The sequence below is a fragment of the Ursus arctos genome, unplaced genomic scaffold, assembly GCF_023065955.2.
Source record: "Ursus arctos isolate Adak ecotype North America unplaced genomic scaffold, UrsArc2.0 scaffold_20, whole genome shotgun sequence".
Taxonomy (NCBI): Eukaryota; Metazoa; Chordata; class Mammalia; order Carnivora; family Ursidae; genus Ursus; species Ursus arctos.
Window position 1 is genome coordinate 28264633 of NW_026622875.1, and position 13712 is coordinate 28278344.

At 38.3% G+C, this 13712-nt stretch overlaps 1 protein-coding gene across 8 annotated transcripts in view; it reads left to right on the plus strand.

The window, feature by feature from the left end:
* TOPBP1 (DNA topoisomerase II binding protein 1) overlaps window positions 1–13712 on the plus strand; it is a 67737-nt gene that overhangs the window by 30388 nt on the left and 23637 nt on the right. For 5 of the 8 annotated variants that reach the window (XM_026497045.4, XM_044383417.3, XM_048216272.2 and 2 more), the window contains 4 exons: window positions 2618–2829; window positions 4295–4581; window positions 11415–11588; window positions 11679–11788. In XM_026497045.4, coding sequence (XP_026352830.3) covers window positions 2618–2829; window positions 4295–4581; window positions 11415–11588; window positions 11679–11788 — 783 coding nt within the window. The remainder of the gene's footprint in view (window positions 1–2617; window positions 2830–4294; window positions 4582–11414; window positions 11589–11678; window positions 11789–13712) is intronic. The other 3 variants (XM_048216274.2, XM_044383418.3, XM_048216275.2) reach the window with 1 other exon arrangement.

Here is a 13712-nt window from a genome sequence, read left to right on the forward strand (position 1 = left end):
ACATGTTAAACTATAGCACAGAAATGCAGTTAGCAAAATCCAGACTCTGAGATAACTTTATGTTATAAATAATACAGTGTCTTCAACAAATATGTATGAAGGGGATAGGATGGAGAACAGAGCCTATAAGCTAAAAGACAAAAAAAAAAAACAAACAACTATTAAGAATGCACTGTCTGATAAAACTAAAGAAAGGTAAGGAAGTGATTGCCGTAAATATTCAAATAGTGGCTACTACTAAGAAGGGAGTTGAGGGGTTGTAATTGAGTAAGGGACACATTGGAGAGGTTCTAGAGTGGCTGGCAAGATTCTGTCATCTGATGTAGGTGGTAGATACAAAGGTTTTTCACTTTATAATAATTCACTGAGTTTTGTATTCCCTCTTTTGCTGTGTTCTGTATTTGAATTATGCTAAACAATAAAAAGCTTTTTGGAAAAAACTGAAGTTGCAGAAAATCTAGAAAGTAACAATAGCAAAAGTATGACACCAAGTTCCATGGGGTAAACTAAAGCAATGCCTGGAGAAAAATTCAGTAAAGTGGCTATGTAGCAAATTAATACACAGAAATCATTGACCTTCATACAACCAGTTAGAAAAGCTAATGAAAACTAAGTTTACAGTGAGAGAGAAAGTACCTACCAACAGGTTTAATGTGAAACTTGGAAGAGGTACAGAAGCTTATAAAATACTATTAAGATAACAGTAGAAAAGATACCCGTATTCTTGGAAAAATTATAAAGAAGTTTCTTTTGTCTCCTACATTAACGTATAAATTTAACATCCCAGTTAAAATGCCATCCAAATATTTTCGGGAGGGAAAAAGCAAACTAAATTCTTGAGTTCACAAGAAAAGTTTAGCAACCAGGAAAGTCATGAAAATTCTGAAACAGAATAGTTATTTAAATCTATTTTGTAAAACCTCACTAAATAATAGTGTGGCTTTAATACGTTGCAGAAAATTCCGTGAACGAACAGAAAATCTAGAAATAGACCCAAATGCAAACAGGAATTTAGTGTATGATAAAAGTGATATTCTGGGGTGCCTGGGTGGTGGTTCAGTCAGTTAAGCATCTGCCTTCAACTCAGGTCATGACCTCAGGGTCCTGGGATTGAGCCCACATCAGGCTCCACACTCAGTGGGGAATCTGCTTCTCCCTCTCCCCTTCCCCCCCGCTCGTGCTCTTTCTCTCAAATAAATAAACAAAATCTTTATTTTAAAAAAAAAAGGGGGGGCGCCTGGGTGGCACAGCGGTTAAGCGTCTGCCTTCGGCTCAGGGCGTGATCCTGGCGTTATGGGATCGAGCCCCACATCAGGCTCCTCCGCTATGAGCCTGCTTCTTCCTCTCCCACTCCCCCTGCTTGTGTTCTCTCTCTCGCTGGCTGTCTCTCTCTCTGTCAAATAAATAAATAAAATCTTAAAAAATAAAATAAAATAAAATAAAAAGTGGGGTGCCTGGGTGGCTCCGTCAGTTAAGCTTCTTCCTTCAGCTCAGGTCAAGATCCCAGGGTCTGGGATCGAGCCCGGCATTAGGCTCCCTGCTCAGTGGGGTGCCTGCTTCTCCCTCTGCCTCTCCCCCTGCTTGTGCTCTCTCTCTTGCTCTCTCTCTGTCAAATAAATAAAATCTTTAAAAAAAAAAAAAGTGATATTTCAAGTCATTGAAGAAGAGAGATGGCTTATTCAGTAAATAGGATTCAATCAAGTTAGAGCCACATCTCATACCAAAATAAGTACCAAATGGATCAGTGAGTTAAATGTGAAAAATGAAACCATGAAAGTGCTAGGAAAAATGTGGGAGATTTAAAGAATCTTAAAAGTGGGAACTAGAGCGTAAAACCCAGAAGTTGTTAACAAAAAAAAATCTGTTCATACGTCAAGTGGCAGACTTCTCTTTCTGCCCCCGGTCTGTGTGCTTAATATTCTGTGCTCTTGCGCAAGTCACTTAATTGTATCTTTTCCCAGGTTGTATCTTTACAGTATTTTGTAAAAGAGACACCTGGGTGGCTCAGTCTGTTAAGCGTCTGCCTTTGGCTCAAGTCATGATCCCGTGGTCCTGCATCGGGCTCCCTGCTCAGTGGAGAGCCTGCTTTTCCCTCCACCTGCTGCTCCCCCTGCTTGGTGCACACACGTGCGTGCACTCTCTCTCTGACAAATAAATAAAATCTTTGAGAAAAAACCCAATATTTTGTAAAATACTGGTATTTCACAAATATTAAGGGTATCAAGTGAGATTATGTCTGAAAATGTTTTGGGAAGACAGCGGACTAGAAAGATACGGTATGTTATTCATACTCTTTCTGTGCTCCCTAGCTATTCCACACCTCCTCTTGGGAAGAAGGGCCAAGGTGGTTAGGTGATGACTAATTAAGGAGGTAATTTACCTGGTTACTTCTTGAGAGTCTAGTTTAATTTGCTTATTTTTTTATAAAAAGGTTTACTGTAGTAATACATTTTTATCTTAGAGTAAGCATTCGTAAGAGAATGAGTAAATACATCAACTTTTCATCAGCGAGTATTATACATAGAACTCTAACAGCAGTTGTTTTAGAAACTTCCTTCTTAGCTTGCTCGCTAGTTGTGTATATGACCATTTACTTCTATTTAAATATAATTTTCAGCGTTCAAGAATTCTTTGTTCGCAAATCCAATGCAAAGAAAGGCATGTTTGCCAGTACACATCTTGTATTGAAAGAACCAGGTGGTTCTAAATATGATGCTGCCAAGAAGTGGAATTTACCAGCGGTCACCATATCTTGGCTGTTGGAGACTGCTAGAATGGGAAAGAGAGCAAATGAAAGCCATTTTCTGATTGAAAAGTCAACTAAAGAAGGTTAATACTTTTATTTTGTTCTTTTATATGTATTTTTACAATTTGATGGTTTCTGGAATATGAATTGTGTCAAAGCTTATCTTTAGAAAAGGTCATTGATTTCTACTTTTCACATTGAGTGTTGTGCACATCTGTTGAGCATTCCTTATTAGGTGGCAATATAAATGTGTTCATAGCACAGATACTTAATTTGTATCTGCTCTCTACTGCAGGCGCTGTCCAAAAGCTGGAAGATAGAAAACAGTCTAGAAGCATACTGGGGTCTCAGTGTTTGAAGTCTTAAAATGTGGGCTAGGATCTGGTTTACTGTTCCTTCTGTGGCTCACACTGACACACCATTTCATTGGTGTGCTCTCTCTTCGTCTCATCTTTGGACTGCTGTGTCTTTTGTCCAGCCCACCTCATACTTGCCTCTTTGTCCTTATCTTTCAGTTCTCAGCTTGGATGTCACTTTCCCTGGGAAGCCTTCCTTGACCTACCAAGTATGGCCTTTGTCTTGCCAAAACTCCCTTCATATTATCCCCTTTAAACCTTTGATCCCAGTGTTCTAGTTCTAGTTTGCTTTCCCTACTCAGTTACAAGCTCTGAAAGGGCAAGGAATATGCATGTCTTGTGCATTATATATTTCCGTTGTCTAGCATTGGACCTGGCATGGCATAGCCATCTAGTAAGTGTTTTTGTTAAATGTTGAAAAAAGGCTGGTGGGAGGACACAGTACCCCCTCTCCTAAGATGATGGCATCCCTAGGCAAACTTCAGGGACGAGTTAGTAGCTTGGGCACAGCTCTCAAAGCCATTATTGCTTACCCAAACAGACTGGAAATTTTATAACTGAGGCAAAGTGACATTTAGGTCATATTAAAATTTCACTAAGAACTTTGTAAAAACTTCACTGTGGTTAACTCAGAGTACATGTAATTCGGTTTTGTTTTGTTTTTTTTTTTAACTCTGCCGTTGACTAAGATGACACATATAATATTTGGCAAATCATGAGGTTAATTATAAATATTTCAAATTAGGGACCCCTGGGTGGCTTAGTCAGTTAAGTTTCTGCCTTTGGCTCAGGTCATGATCCCAGAGTCCTAGAATCAAGCCCCTCATTGGGCTTCCTGCTCAACGGAAAGCCTGCTTCTCCCTCTCCCTCTACTGCTCCTCCTGCTTGTATGCTCTCTCTATCGAATAATGAAATCTTAAAAAAAAAAAAAAAATTTCAGGTTACAATAAAATGAAACAGGAAATCTAATTTCATTAATTGTTACAGTGATGTGCTTTGTCTAACTCAGCGTATATTTTAATACATCATTTGGTTTATTTCTTGGAAAGTAGGTCTATAACTTTGTGATTTAAAGTATATTTGAGAATTCACATGAAAACTAACAAGATATAAAAATATCACTTTGTGTATGCCTCTGGAGATAAAGATGACCTCAGTGGCTCACATTTGTGTCTTTTCATTTTATATTTAGAGCAAAGTTTGGAAACTGAAATAACCAACAGGGTGAATCTAAATCCAGATACTCCGGAGCATCCTGTTGCACACCTGGAAACTCACAGGAAAACAGCCGTTACACCTTTAGATATGAACCACTTCCAGAGTAAAGCTTTCCATGCTGTGATCTCACAACACACCAGACAGGTTTCCGTTTCCCCACCAGTGGGACAGCCACTTCAGAAGGAGCCCTCCTTACATCTGGATACACCATCAAAATTTCTGTCCAAGGACAAACTCTTCAAGCCTTCCTTTGATGTGAAGGTAAGGTTTATAGAAAACGGTCCTGGAGTTAATAATTAACAATTCGTAGTATATTAAAGTTAAAGCTCCAGATTTTGTATCACCTCTATAAAGTTTGTGGTAGTAAGTTTTTCAGAGATACTGGCAGGTAGATTCATATTATCGAGTCCCACCATATATTTAGGGTTGAGATAACAGCTGGAGGTAAAATGGTGTGAAATCAGGAGTGGGTTCAAGTCCTAGATCTGTCACGAACAGTATGACTCTAGACAGATCATTTAACATATCCAGGCATAAGCTTTTTCTTTTGTACAAAGAGGATATCACTTGCTCTGAAAACTTACGGATTTATCTTAAGGATCAAATGAAATGGTGTGATGAAATAATTTTATAAACGATGATATAAACCCATTGCTACTTATGTTTTGATTCTAGCAGTACACTCAGTGCTTGCTTTCCAAGAATGTGTCTGTTATCACCTTATTTTGAAGTCATTTCCCTTGAAAAGAAGAGTTAAGTCTGCATCTTTGTTTGCTCTCCTGAGCACTGGAGGATGGCTCCCTTTCTGAGAAATTCATTCATAAATCAAGAGCTTATTTGACAATAAATGGTTTCCTCTTATCCCCAAAAATGATTTTCTTCACTATTTGTACTTGTCATCTATTGGAGTTTTGCTGATAGGGTATTAAGAAGCAACATTCTGGGGTGCCTGCGTGGCTCAGTTGGTTAAGTGTCTGATTCTTGATCTCAGGGTCAGGAGTTCAAGCCCAGTGTTGGGCTACATGCTGGGCATGGAGCCTACTTAAAAAAAATAAAGCAACATTCTAATAATTTTTACTGGTGTGTTTAGGAGTAGGTTTATAAAATTTACATATTGTTCATTTTCAGAAAATAAATATAAAACGATACTTTGGCTAGTTTTCACCAAGCAAAACCTTTGCTCGAAAAAGTAACATTTTGTACTACAATTAACACTGCTCATTATGCCTTAAGAAATAGAGAAAAACCACTGGTTTGAGAACTGAGATCTAGAATCAGGCTTCTGCTTGGCTTCTTGCTGCTTAAGGCAGGTCAGCCTCTTTGGGCTCCATTATCCCCATCTATAAAATCATGGAGTGTATCTAGATGATCTCTAAGGTCTTGTAGCTCACAGACTCTTTGTTCTTTTTTTAAGATTTTATTTATTTATTCGACAGAGATAGAGACAGCCAGCGAGAGAGGGAACACAAGCAGGGGGAGTGGGAGAGGAAGAAGCAGGCTCCTAGTGGAGGAGCCTGATGTGGGGCTCGATCCCATAAAGCCGGGATCACCCCTGAGCCGAAGGCAGACGCCCAACCGCTGTGCCACCCAGGCGCCCCTCACAGACGCTTTTGAATAATAAATGAAATAATACTAAGAAACAAGAAAATAGCAGAAATATTCCCAGTCATTGACACCATTCTTCTTTAGATACCTTGTAGAAAGCTGACGGTTCTAAAATAGTCTCAGTGAAGGCACAAAACACATTTAAAAGTTTTATCATTTAGAGTCATAGTTTACTTAGCTGTGTTTTTCTTTCTTTTGGGGGGGGTCGGTTTGGGGGACTTTTTCTTTTTTTTTTTTTCTTTTTGGTAATACATAAAATGGTACCTCATCTTACATTCCAGTGGTTCTTCAAATTGATGTAATATGGTATACTGAATTTTTTACTCTGAAGACAGAAGGGCCCATGAAATAATCTCAAAATTGAACACATGTTAGACCTCATATTTAAATAATCTCCTACTTAATTTTTAATTGACATACATCAAAAAAGTACAACAAATGTGCTGCTAAATGAAATGTTAGAATTAACAGGTGGAAAATCACTGTACCTGTTCAGAAGGAGATCATTGCCAGTGCCATAGAGCCTTCTTAATGCCTCTCCTTCATTGTTTCCTCCTTCCTCCCAGAGGTAACACTCCTGACTTCTAACACTAGCTTTGTTATGCTTGTTTTTTTTACTTTTAGACATGAAATTATAATATATATTCTGAGTCTTTTTTTGTTCAGCCTTTGTTTGAAAGCTGTGTCCATGTTCCTGTAACTTTAGCTAATTGGTTTCATTGCTGCAGAATATTCCATTAAATGGGCACGCCACAATTTACATATCCTTGTTGATGAGCATTTAGATGGCTACAAGATTTTTGCTCTTACCAATCACGTAGACATTCTTGTGCATGTCTCTTGGAATATGTGTGCATGCATTTCTTTTTGGTATATGCCCAAAAGTGAAATTGCTGGGTCATATTGTGGTTGTACCAGTTTATACTCCTACTAGTAATGTGTTGAGCACCCAGCGTCCCCCATCCTTGCCAACAAGGAATTTTAAGTTGGTTTTGTTTGTTGTTGTTGTTGTCGTTATTGTTGTTTTACTTTTCACTTGGAAATAATTCTGACTTACAAAAAGTTGCAAAATAAAAATACTAGAAGGAATACTCAAATACCCTTTATTCAGAAATAGAGTTTTCGGGGCGCCTGGGTGGCTCAGTCATTAAGCGTCTGCCTTCGGCTCAGGGCGTGATCCTGGGATTCTGGGATCGAGCCCCGCATCAGGCTCCTCCGCTGGGAGCCTGCTTCTTCCTCTCCCACTCCCCCTGCTTGTGTTCCCTCTCTCGCTGGCTGTCTCTCTCTCTGTCAAATAAATAAATAAAATCTTAAAAAAAATAAGATAGAGTTTTCATCACTTTCCAGATGGACTTTGTTTTGTTTTTAATTTCTTATTTTATTACATTGTGATCAAACTGTCGTTTGTAATATTTCTACTTCATAGTACTTACTGATCTTTATGCCCTGATATATGATCAATTTTTGAGAACATTTCTTGATTTTTGAGAACATTTTATGAGAAGATATATTCTCCAACATGGATAGTCTTTTCTACACACACACACAAACACACATACACACAGACGATCTGACTTACTGATTGTTGTTTAAATCTTTTATATCCTTTCCCATTTTTTGTTCATTTAACTCAACTCATACTAAGAGTTATTTTCAAGTATCCTAATATGGTGTGTTTCTGTTTCTTGCATCTCACGTGGTTTTGTTTTAGATGGGTGATGGCTATTTAATTAGCGCATAGATATTCATAGCTATTAATGTGACTTGGAATGTGTTCTTTTTTTCATTTAATACTTTTTGGCTTGAAGTCTACTTTGGTATCAGGATTTCAATCCGTACTATCTTTTGATTTTCATTTGCCTTATAATCCTGTGCATTCCTTCATTTTAGCCTTTGGGGATTGCTGTATTTTACAGGTAGAATTGAGCATAGAATTGAGTTTTGCTTTCTGAGCCATTTTAAAAATCTTTTTCTTTCAACCAGGTGACTTAAGCCCATTCACATTTAATATGATTTATATTTGGTCTCAGTTCTGTCATATATTGTAATTTATGTTATGTATGTGTGTATGTTACATGTTTCTTCAAGTATCGTGTCCTCTGTTTTTGTTTTTCCTTTTCTTATTTAGGAAAGGGTTTGTTAGTTTTATTCTTACGGTGCCCTTAAACCCCCTTCTTACTTAACCTTTTGTCAGTTGTAAATTATATGTTTTGACCCCTACTTATTGCTTCTGTTGCAGTCAGTGATCTTATTCTGTTTCTCCATTTTCTCTCTTCCACTGTTTTTCATTAAATTTATCTACTTTGTCAGATAATAAATTATTTATATATATTTTTTAACCCATGGACCTCATTCTTGTTCAGTCTTAACTCTACAATCAAATATATGAAATGCTCACTATCAGTCCTTTGTGAAGTTTCCCTGTCGTGTTGGTAGGATGGTCCTCTAGAATACTCAGGAAGGACACGTGCACAATACTTCTTGAGTTCTGCACATTCAAAACCTTTACCAAAGCCTTGATTGTTCAACAGATTGTTTGGATGTACTGTTCTTGGTTTGCATTTTTTTTTTCTTGAGTTTCCTGAAAATGCTACTCCACTGCTGCCTTTCTTTGTATATATTGTTTTTGAAAATTCTGATGCCAATCTATGTTGTTTTTGTAAGTTATTTCATCTTTTTTGCCTGAAGGCCATGTGGAGTTTTCTCTTATCTTTAAAGTGTAATAATTTTATAAGGGTATGTCTAGGTAATGATTGTTCTCCATCAGTTTTCCCTAGTACATGGCAGGTATTTAAATGTTTGGAATTTGAATTCTTCTCCAAATTTTTGGTCTGAGAGATTAGAAGAATGGAGCTGCCAGTCAACTGAGTTGAATGGAACAGGTTGGGATCAGGGCCTCAGATCAAGAATTTGTATTTTTGACACATAAAATTTGAGATGCCTGTTAGATATCCAAGTACTGTTGTCAAATAGGCAGTTACCTACATAGCTTGAAGTTTGGGTAATGATCTGGGCTAGAGAAAGAAATTTGGAGATTTGAGTTCGTAGGTAATATTTAAAGCCATATGAGAATAGATGCCAAGAGAGCAAGAGAAGAAAAATGTCCAAGGAACACTCTGAGGGGTTCACATTTAGAGGAGGAACCAGCATGGGAGACAGAAGGAGCCACCAGTGAGGGAAGAGAAAGAGCCTAGAGATTGTCGTAGAGGCCACATAAGAAAATATTTGAGGAAGAATAATTAACTGTGTCAGATGCTGCTGAAAGTCAAGAAAGGCGAGAACAGAAAATTGACCACTGGATTTAGCATTATGGAGGTCACTGGTGATCTTAACAGAAAGGGTTTTCATGACATGGTGGAAGTGGAAGCCAGTATAGATTCATATGGGAATGAGAGAAGTTTATAGACATTGAAATAAACAGTGCATTTGAGGAATCTTACCTGTAAGGATGAACCAAGAAATGGGGTGGTTGCTGTAGAGCACAGTAGAGTCAGAAGAAGGTTGTTTTGCTTTCAAGATAGAAAAAATAAGTGTAGGGGTCCCTGGGTGGCTCAGTGGGTTAATAAGCATCTGCCATCAGCTCTGGTCATGACCCCAGGGTCCTGGGATCGATCTCCCACATCAGGCTTCCAGCTCAGCAGGGAGTCTGCTTCTTCCTCTCCCCCAGCTCTCTCTCTCTCTCTCTCCCTCCCTCGCTCGCTCAAATAAATACATAAAATCTTTTTTTAAAAATCTGAAAAGAATAATTGAGGGTAGGCACTAGCCCTACGAGTTATTCAAGCGTTGTGTGAAGTTGTAGTAGTTGAAGCAGTGTGTCATCACATGAGTCCTCCTATTAATACACAAGATTACACCCCCATAGATAGGAGAATGTGTTATATGATAAAGGTGGCATTCAAATCAGGCAACTGTGGGCAACCATCTGAGAAAACAGTTGCAATGAAAACTCACGCCTTACATCAGAATACATTTCGGAGGATTAGATATTTAAATACAAGAAAAGAAGGCGTAAAAATTATAGAACAGGTCATGAAAGAGTTAGTTTTTCAATAATCCCAGCATTAGGAAGGCCTTTCTAACTATATATGTTATAGTTATATACCTCAAAGGAAATAAAAGATTCATATGAATCTGATAGCATTAAAAAATTCTCCACATTCAATTGCAGATTTTATAAATACGCAATAAAGGTATTTAAAAATTCTCCATGGCAAAAATTTGACAACAGATTGGGAACAAATGTGTGTATATCTCAATGGGTATGTATACATATAAACTCATACAAATATATTCAGGCAAGTGAGTAAAAAAAAGGCAAAGCGGGGGCGGCGCCTGGATGGCTCAGTCCATTAAGTGTCTGACTCTGGATTTCAGCTCAGTCATGAGCTCAGGGTGGTAGGATCAAGCCCTGTGTCTGGCTCGTGCTCAGTTCAGAGTCAGCTTGAGATTCTCCCTCTCCCCCTGCATGCTCGCTCTCTCTCTAAATAAATAAAATCTTTTTTTAAAAAATAAGGTCCAACCAATGGGGAAAATGGACAGAACTTAGGAAGAGATAGCCGTCACAAAAAAATTGAATAGAAATATTATACATGCATAAAGATGTTTAATCTCATTTACTATAACAGGGTTGAAAATTAAAGCATACAGTTAAATTTTTAACCTATCAGATGGGCAAAAAAGAAAAATCCGATTACCCACTGTGCTGTCAAACATGTTGGGAAACACTCTAATGCTTTGCTCGCGAGAATGTCAACGTTGTTACATAAATTTTGCTTAAATGTTTCCGTTTACTCTTACATGTAAAAATGGTGTGTGTTTGTTGGATCTTACTGGCAAAAGGTTGTTAATCTAAATACTCCTCAGTTGAGCAGTGGTGAATACAGTCAGCTGTGCGCATGGAATACTATACAGATGGAAAAGAGAGTGAGCAGCAGTGGCGTGAATAACAGTGGCCCCTTCTCATGAGGGAACTGTGGGTGGCTTGGGAACAGGAATATATTTTGTCCTTTTGAGGATTTTTCGCAATTCTCAGCTCAGTCGACTTATTGACCTTCCAGTTCAGATCTTGCTTGTATCCATCCTTGCTTGTTTCCTTCTGTGTTTATTGTTTGTTCATTTTGCTTTTTGATGTCCTTAATTTTAACTGCACCTCCTACTCTAAGATTCAGCCCAATACGGTGAGCACAGCTGAGCATGTTATTAGTCTCTTCAAACCCATTGGCTGGACAGTATGAAATTTTTTTTCTTTATTATGTTCAGATGCAGATAATATTTCATTCTTTTGTTTGGAGGAAAACTGGAAGAGACTAAAGCTGTAATCCAGTTAATTTTGAGGTTTATCTCTCTTCTGTCTTCACCTTTCCTTTTTCTCTTTCCCTGTACTGTTTATCTCCCTTTTCCCTTCTGTCCCCTCTTCTTTCCTTCTGTCCTTTTCTCCTCTTCCTCCTACTTTTCTTTCTCCCCCTTTCTCTCCCCTGACACACATATAGGATGCGCTTGCAGCCTTGGAAACTCCAGGAGGTCCTAGCCAGCAGAAAAGAAAACTGAGTACGCCGCTTTCAGAAGTCATTGTCAGAAACTTGAAACTTGCTTTGGCAAATAGCTCTCGAAATGCTGTTGCTCTGTCTGCCAGCCCTCAGCTGAAGGATGCCCAATCGGAGAAGGTAGAATTAGATCTCTTACTAAAAGCAAGTCGTAGATAAAATATTTCAAACAATAATAGTTGATCTGTTTCTTTTCTTTTCCATGGACAGGAAGAAGCCCCAAAGCCACTTGACAAGGTAGTGGTATGTGTGAGTAAGAAACTCAGTAAGAAGCAGGGTGAACTGAATGGAATTGCAGCCTCTCTAGGAGCAGATTACAGGTAGTTGACACATCTTTCTGTTTTGGTACTGATATTGTCTAAATATATAAGAAAAGCTAAAGCTATTGTGAGCATCCACAAAGGAACATGTATTTTGCCTTTTAGCATGTCGTATTGTCTGCAGTATCTCCAGTTGATTTTTCATTTACTACATCCTTGAAAAATACCGTCTTCCATTATCAATTCACGTTGATATGTGTATTTTTTAGGGTATGTGCAACCAATATTTGAAAACCTATTTTGCTAGGAAACTTGGGTTCCATGAATTATGAGTACAGTCTAGAAGAATCCTTGCCTAATACATTTAATAAAAGATTCATAGGACATTCACTCATATGAGATATGAGGTGTGAGGGTAAACGTATTTGTACCTTAGTGAGTTTCAGAGTAGAGCTCTTCTGTGAGCAGTACTGCAGCCCTCCTGGAATCCAATGGTCGTTTGTAGAATGGTTTAATTTCTATTCATTTTCACTATTTTGGAGACATAGATTATCAGATCTGCCCTCCAGCTGACAGCCAAGCTAGAGATAGGCCTCTAGCATAGGTGGCATGTGTGCCAGGGATTGAGAGAGCGTTACCCATGCCAGCCAGTCCTGAGTCCATCGTACTCCACTGTCTGCGGTGCTAGCTTTCTTGATGACTTGTATTCAGCCGTTTGTAGATAGCATAATGATTGGTTCTATAAGTAACAGACAGTTTGAGAAATAGGTGTGGCTTTATCTTCCCCTTTGGGAAGTGTTATTTTGGTTAGCTTTCTATTTGATAAATAAGATCAGGAGAATAAAAATAAAATGTATCTGAGGTAGTTATAAGCATCTTAATGTGTTTAATGTGTTGTAGAAAAGAAAAGCTTTCTTACTTGTTAGAACTAATATTTGTATTACCTGTTCTGTATATTATTATATAATATCTACTATATGATTACATATTATTATATTCATATTACCTTTTACCAGTTGCTGAACTCTTAGTATGACCCATGCTTTATCTCATTTCATTCTCACAAGAGTCCTGTGAGGGTGTATATATTTGTCAAAATTGAATGCTTTATTGTATATTCTCTTTGCATGTGGACTTGGTATAAGACATAAAAGGAACCTATAGAACTTGAATTTTAATAAGACTTAAAACGCCAGTCCTCTCAGTGTGAAAAATAGAATCTGTTGCTGAAATTCCTAAGTAAGATTTAGCTGATTAAAAGTTTGCTTAAATCTGGGGTGCCTGGGTGGCACAGCGGTTAAGCGTCTGCCTTCGGCTCAGGGCGTGATCCCGGCGTTGTGGGATCAAGCCCCACATCGGGCTCCTCTGCTATGAGCCTGCTTCTTCCTCTCCCACTCCCCCTGCTTGTGTTCCCTCTCTCGCTGGCTGTCTCTGTCAAATAAATAAATAAAATCTTAAAAAAAAAGAAAAAAAAAGTTTGCTTAAATCTATTCCTTGGGGGGCACCGGGTGGTACAATCAGTTAAACATCCATCTCTTGGTTTTTGCTGTGATCTCAGTGTCATGAGATTGAGCCCTACATCGGGCTCTGCACTCAGCAGGGAGTCTGCTTAAGACTTTGTCTCCCTCTCCCTCTGTCCCTCCACCTCCACCTTGTGCACATGCTTACTCTCTAAATAAATAAATCTTTTTTTAAAAAAAATCTGTTCCTGAAAGGGATTTCTCAGACTGCTGATAGTTGAGAGAAGAACACTTTAATATGTAGAGGTTACAGTTTTTATATGTTCATAGAGTAACCTGTTCTCAACTGAAACTGTCCCACTCGTTCCCATCCATGAGCTAGAACCTGAACATCCTGAAGAGATCATCTGACACTGCACTTCCTACAGTTAGATGTCTAGGCCAGATCTCCTCAGCAGGTCATAACATTACCTCTTCTAAAAGGATTTCACAAATACAACTCCTTTTTTTTTTTTAAGTGGGTG